The 5,722-nt window shown below is 55.3% G+C and overlaps 2 protein-coding genes across 2 annotated transcripts in view; one reads left to right on the top strand and one right to left on the bottom strand.

Annotated features, from left to right (window-relative positions):
* TRAPPC6A (trafficking protein particle complex 6A) overlaps positions 1-5,353 on the bottom strand; it is a 9,919-nt gene extending 4,566 nt beyond the window's left edge. The window contains exon 1 of the mRNA XM_010852590.1: positions 5,034-5,353. Coding sequence (XP_010850892.1) covers positions 5,034-5,117 — 84 coding nt within the window. The 5' untranslated portion in view covers positions 5,118-5,353. The remainder of the gene's footprint in view (positions 1-5,033) is intronic.
* A 172-nt stretch (positions 5,354-5,525) lies between these two features.
* Positions 5,526-5,722, top strand: part of BLOC1S3 (biogenesis of lysosomal organelles complex-1, subunit 3) — a 3,880-nt gene continuing 3,683 nt past the window's right edge. The window contains exon 1 of the mRNA XM_010852694.1: positions 5,526-5,713. The gene's annotated coding sequence lies outside the window, so the exon portion shown is untranslated. The remainder of the gene's footprint in view (positions 5,714-5,722) is intronic.

Here is a 5,722-nt window from a genome sequence, read left to right on the forward strand (position 1 = left end):
GTGGGAGGGGAGGGCGGCAGAGCTGGCACACCCCAGGCCCTGCAAAAGCTCCCCTGACACTAGGGGGTCATCACTGCTACGGAGGGAGGGCGAGGGGCCTCTCCCATCCTGTCCTGACCCTCTGGAGCCCAGCCCAGAGCCAGTGCGTTTCTGGGCTTCCCGCATCTGGTTTACACAAGAGCCCACGGAGAGGAACTGAGATGATGGGAGAAGCGGGGCAGGGGGACCCCCTCAGAGAAGGCTTATTTAGTGTGGGCACCAAGGGCACCCATGAGCAGCACGGGTGCTCGGAGAAAGGGACGAGCCGACAAAGGAACATGCATAAAAATGAACGTGGTGACCAAAACAAATCTCTTTGCAAGGGAGCGAAAAAGAGAGAACTCTGGAAAATCGCTAAAACTTCACAGATTGTTAAGGGAAAAAAAAAGAAAAGAAAAGCTGACACGTGGAAAGAGACCCAGAAAGTCTACGACTCCTCTGAGTGCCACAGATGGAACAACAACAGAAGAAACGATGAAAGAGGAAAACGTGCTCAGCTGTGCTCGGCTAAAGGCAGATTCAGGCATCCAGACTGAGGGCCACAGAGCTCCGAGCAGGAGGAACGTGAAACAAGGAAACCGCACTGCCTCCCCCGTGTCATCCTGGACTGCTGGGTGGGGGGGCTGCGTGCCAGGCCCCTCAGTTATTTGTGAGGATCAACCCCCACCGGTGGAGCCACTCTGCTGGCCCAGGGTGCGGCAGCCCAGGTCCTGCCTCAAGCACAGGGAGAAGGGATGACTTCTGGTTTCCCCAGCGTCAATGGCCCCAGAAGACGCAAAAGAAGTATGGTGAGGGGACTTCCCTGGTGGTCCGGTGGCTAAGACTCTGAGCTCCCAGTGCGGGGGATCCGGGTTCGATCCCTATCAGGGAACTAGATCCCACATGCCACAACCAAGGATCCCGTGTGCAGCAGCTAAAAGACGGAAGATTCGGCGTGCTGCAATTAAGACTCGGTGTGGCCAAAGAAATAAATTTTTTTTTTCCTTAAGAAAAGGAAGTGTGGAGAGTGACCAGGTGAGAGCACACCTCCCAATCTGTCACTCGCCTTCTCCCCCATCATCCACCAGGTAGTCTCCAGGACAACCGCAGATCCCACCTTCTCCGCTGACACTCGGGGAGCTCGTCCAGTCCCCGTCTGTCTGTGCTCTGGACTCCTCCCCTGCCCAGTCTCTATCCCATCTCACCCACGTGGCCAGGGAGGACCTCCAAAGAAGTAAATCTGAGCCCAGCAACCTCAGTTTAAACCTTCTACGGCCCCTGCCACCCTCAGGACAGAGCCCCAGTTGGCTCACAGAGGCCCCACTGCTGGCTCTGTGGCCTCAGAGGCACCACGCCCCGATGCCATGCGCTTTTCCAGGAAGCAGGTGGTTTCCCAGGCTCCGGCCTGAGGACAAGGACTGTATCTGATGGCTGCTCCACCCCCACCCCCCGCCCAGGCCCTCCGGAGAGAAGGGGCTGGCTGAGTGCCCAGTTGGCTTCGGTGGACAAGGGCCCAGCCCACACGGCTGTTCCCAGGCCTCCAGAGAACAGCTCATTCCCACGCAGGCTTCACTCCTCTGCTCACAGGTTCCCCTTATCGTCAAAGCTCCTGAGATGGACAAACCACAGCCGCCTCCTCTTCCTCCTCCTCCCCTGCCTCTTCCTCCCGGAACTTTTCCAGCTCAGATAACAAAGGCCCTTAGACCTTCCTGTTCCTCCAGCCAGCCTTCCACTCAAGCCATAACCCTCCAGGAGAATCCATTCAACAGCTACAAATAACCAGGCAGGACGTGGAGATCAAAAAGCCCTAAACAATGACTGTGGCTCCTGAGCGCCTGGCGCCGGGGACAGAGATGAACCAGCCACGATTGCTTTCCTCAAGGGGCTCCAGGGCTGGTGGGGCTGCTGCCACAGACAAGCTCTGACCCGGATGCCCGAGTCCTGATTTTGCCTCTGATCCTGGAAAAGCCCTTCCTGTCTGGTGCCCCAGTCCCTCTCCTGTAAAATGGGATAATAACGTCAACCCTGGAGGGCTGTTCTGAGAACTAAATCAGAGAAAGCACTGTGCTGAAGCCACGAGAAGTACCCAAGAGGCAGACAGGACACTTGCTGGACCAAAAAGGAGGAGCAGAGAAGGGAGGGGCCAGGGGCAAAAGAGAAAAGACTGCGGGAAAGCCAGGCAGCTGCCCACAATGAGCAGCTGAGGAACAGGGTTTGCCAGCTTCAAGGAATGTGGGGAGATGGTGGTCCTCACTCTGGCTGCACACGGGAACCACCCAGGAGCTCTGAGGTCCAATGTCCGGGCCACCTCCCAGCCCAGCTCTGCCGGAATCCCTGGTGCAGGGACCCCAGCACTGGGGCTGCGGAGGCAGCCGGACAGAGAGCCATTGCCAAAGATCGTGGGCACACTTGCGCTCTGAAAATCCTGTGCTGAGCAAAGCTGAGTAACCGCGTGCCCCTACACTTGCTTGGCCACATCAAAATCCTCCCAAGAGTGTCAGGGAAGATGCTGAAACAGGTCAGAGTTCATAGCACAGGTTTTGGGAGTGAGAGGCCCAGTTACATTCCTGACTCTGCCACTTGACAGCAAAGACTCCATCCATCAAAGCGTCTGTTCCTCGCCAACAAAGCGGGGAGGATCATGCTGACCTCCGTGGGTTGTTAGGCGGATCAAATGAAATCAGGAAGGTGAGGCCCCTGCAGGCACCTGGTGGGCGTTCCTATTGGCCACAATACTAAGTGAACCCAGTCCCCACCCTCACCCTCCACGGCACAGGGGCTGCACTCACTTCTTCAACAGATCCACACTGGGATTTCCCTGGCGGTCCAGTGGTAAAGAATCTGCCCATCAGTGTAGGGGACACAGGTTAGATCCCTGGTCCTGGGAGGTTTCACACACCGTGGGGCAGCCAAGCCCCTGTACCACCTCTACTGAGCCCGTGTGCCACAAACACTGGGGCCTGCACACTCCAGAGCCCACGCTCCACAAGAGAAGCCACACCAGTGAGAAGCACCGCAACTAGAGTAGCCCCTGCTCACCGCAACTGGAGAAAGCCCAAGTGCACCAACAAAGACGCAGCACAGCCAAAACCAACCAAATATAAATTTGAAAATATATACATCCATTCTGAGGACCTACTCTATGGTCATCAACGCAGAGCTGGTCCCTGCCCACAGTGCAAAGCACGAGGCCTGGCAGAGGAGACGGCGGTAACTAAAGGATCATAATTCAGGTTTGTACGGTGGTGTGGGGAGGGGGAATGTGCAAACGGAACAGAGATACCCCCACTTCCACTGAGGGCTTCCCTGAGGAAGGGACATTTGAACTGAAGGATTAATAGGTGTCAATGTAGTATCGACGTGGCAGGTAAAATAAGCTGGAAGGTGAAGAAGGGGGCTGTTACGGAGCAGAGAGGAGGGAACCCACACTGCAACAGGGAGGGGACAGATGGGAACTCTATTTAGACCGTGGAACAGGCTGGGCCTGGCCGATGGCTGGAGGTGAGGGAGTAAAGGTGGTTATTGCAGACCATTGGGTTCCTTGTTTGAATGCCAGGATGGATGGGGTGCTGGGACACTGCAACCCTCTCCCTGGCACACAGGCCAGCACACATTCCCTCTCCCAAGTGTTATCATTCTCATAGCATTGCCCCAAGGTACAGTATAGATGCATTTATCTGATTTGTCTGTTTCCCCCACTACAACATAAGCTCCAGAAGGCAAGGGTTTTGCACGGTTTGCTGAGTAATCTCCAGCCCCTACAGCAAGGCCTGGCACCTTGCATGTTTTAATAGTTAAGAGTTTGTTGACTCTATGTTGGGATGATAACAAGCAACAGCCTTGTTAGGGCTCCTGGATTGGGAAGGAAACATACATCAATAAAAATGTCTTGCATATTGATGATGATGACAGAATAATAATGAAAGAAGTGGGCATAGCACCCACTTATTAAGCATCTGCTTTCGCCCTCACCCTTTCTTTTTAGTACCAGATTTTAAAACAGAGCTCCATGTTTTGAGGGCTGATTATGTGTTAGACATGGAAGTAAGTGCTTTAAAGTCTGAGCATTTTTCCTAAGGACCAACTTTCAAAATTCCAAGCACGCTCTAAGGCCTCCTCTTGCCTGGAATGTTCTTCCCCACTACTTATCCCCAGGGCTTGCTTCTTCCCTTCTTTTCCTCAGAAAGGCTTCCTCCACTATCCACCACTCCATCCCTGTCCCTGATTCTACTTAAGTTTTGTTTATAGCACTTCTTACTAGCAGGTGGCACATTTGTTGCTATTTTTATTGTTTGCGTGGGTGCCCTGCTCAGTTGTGTTCAACCCTTTGTGACCCCAGTCTGATAAGCTCCTCCGTCCATGGTATTTTCCCTGCAAGAATACTGGAGTGGGTTGCCATTTCCTCCTCCAGGGGATCTTCCCGATCCAGGGATCCAACCTACGTCTCCTACAGTGGCAGGCGGATTCGTTACCACTGAGTCACCTGGGAAGCCCATTGCTGGTGTAAATTCCCTACTAAAAGGTTAAGCTTTGTGAGGACAAGGAAACAAGTACCTGGGGAACAGTAAGTGCTCAGTAAATTTGTTGAATGAATGTCTCACCGAGTCTTAGGTGCTGTTACGATCCCATTTTACAAGGGAGTAAACTGAGGCACGCAGAGCGAATCACTGGCTCTCACACCCAGGGTGAGTGGGGCAGGCGGGACTTAACCCGGTCAGTAAGTCCTCAATATATACCAAGCAATCGTAATTACTACCCTCTTACTCTGTGTCAGGTTTTGAGCTAGGAGCTTGTCCCCGAGCTGTCTCGCACAGTTCTAGGAGTAACCCGCGAGGCCAGCCCCGTCCAGACTCGGCTTCGCAGAGGCGGAAGCCCGCAGTAGAGGTCTCCCCGCGATCAGGGGCTGGGCGGGTATTCGTCCCGGGCCGCTACCGCGCCCTCCGCGCCTCCCGGGGGCCTCGACTGGCTTTTCAGCCACGGCCCGTGGCTCCTCCCTACCAGGACCCGGCGCTCACCCCGGGGCAGGGGTCTGGATCTTGAGCCCACAGCTCCGCTACCATCTCGGTGTGCAGAAACTCGAACAGTGCCGGGTCCGCCATGCGCGGGTCTCAGTCGCCTAACAACCGCTCAGCGTCTCGTGTTCTCATTGGCCCAGTTGGGCAAGCCCCGTCTCCTGCTTCTTAAGTGCGGCCCACCCACTCCTGCTTCCATTGGTGTTTCAGGCTAGCCCCGCCTTCCTTTCCTGGGCTCTAGGGGTGCGCGCGTAAACCCGGGAGTCTAGGGGGAGGGCCTGCTTTGTCTGTAATGGCCGCACGTGACAAGCACCTCCGCCCTTCCCGCTGTTTCTTCACCGTTTCCGGGTCCTCGAGCGTTTCCATTAGTCCAGTCTCTGGTTACACGTGACAGCTCGTCTTTTAGACTCTCTATTTGTCCACTCTTCTCGCAGCACAACCCGGAAGCGCCAGCCCAACCGCTTTCCTATTGGCCGTGCCCTTATTCACGTGGCTCTTTACAGAAGCCCCAACATCTGGTCTGGAGGGCTTTCTTCCTGGTTGGTAGCCGGGCGGCCAGGTGATAGGCCGCCAACACCCGCCCAACTTTCTCCCCTATTGGTTGGGGCTGCCGCGCTCCTCGGTAAAGACGCCGCACTTCGGATAGGTAGAGGATCCCGCAGGCTCGGAGCTCTGGTGACCCGGTACGGTCT

The sequence above is a fragment of the Bison bison genome, unplaced genomic scaffold (assembly GCF_000754665.1).
Source record: "Bison bison bison isolate TAMUID 2011002044 unplaced genomic scaffold, Bison_UMD1.0 scf7180017864313, whole genome shotgun sequence".
Lineage (NCBI taxonomy): Eukaryota > Metazoa > Chordata > Mammalia > Artiodactyla > Bovidae > Bison > Bison bison.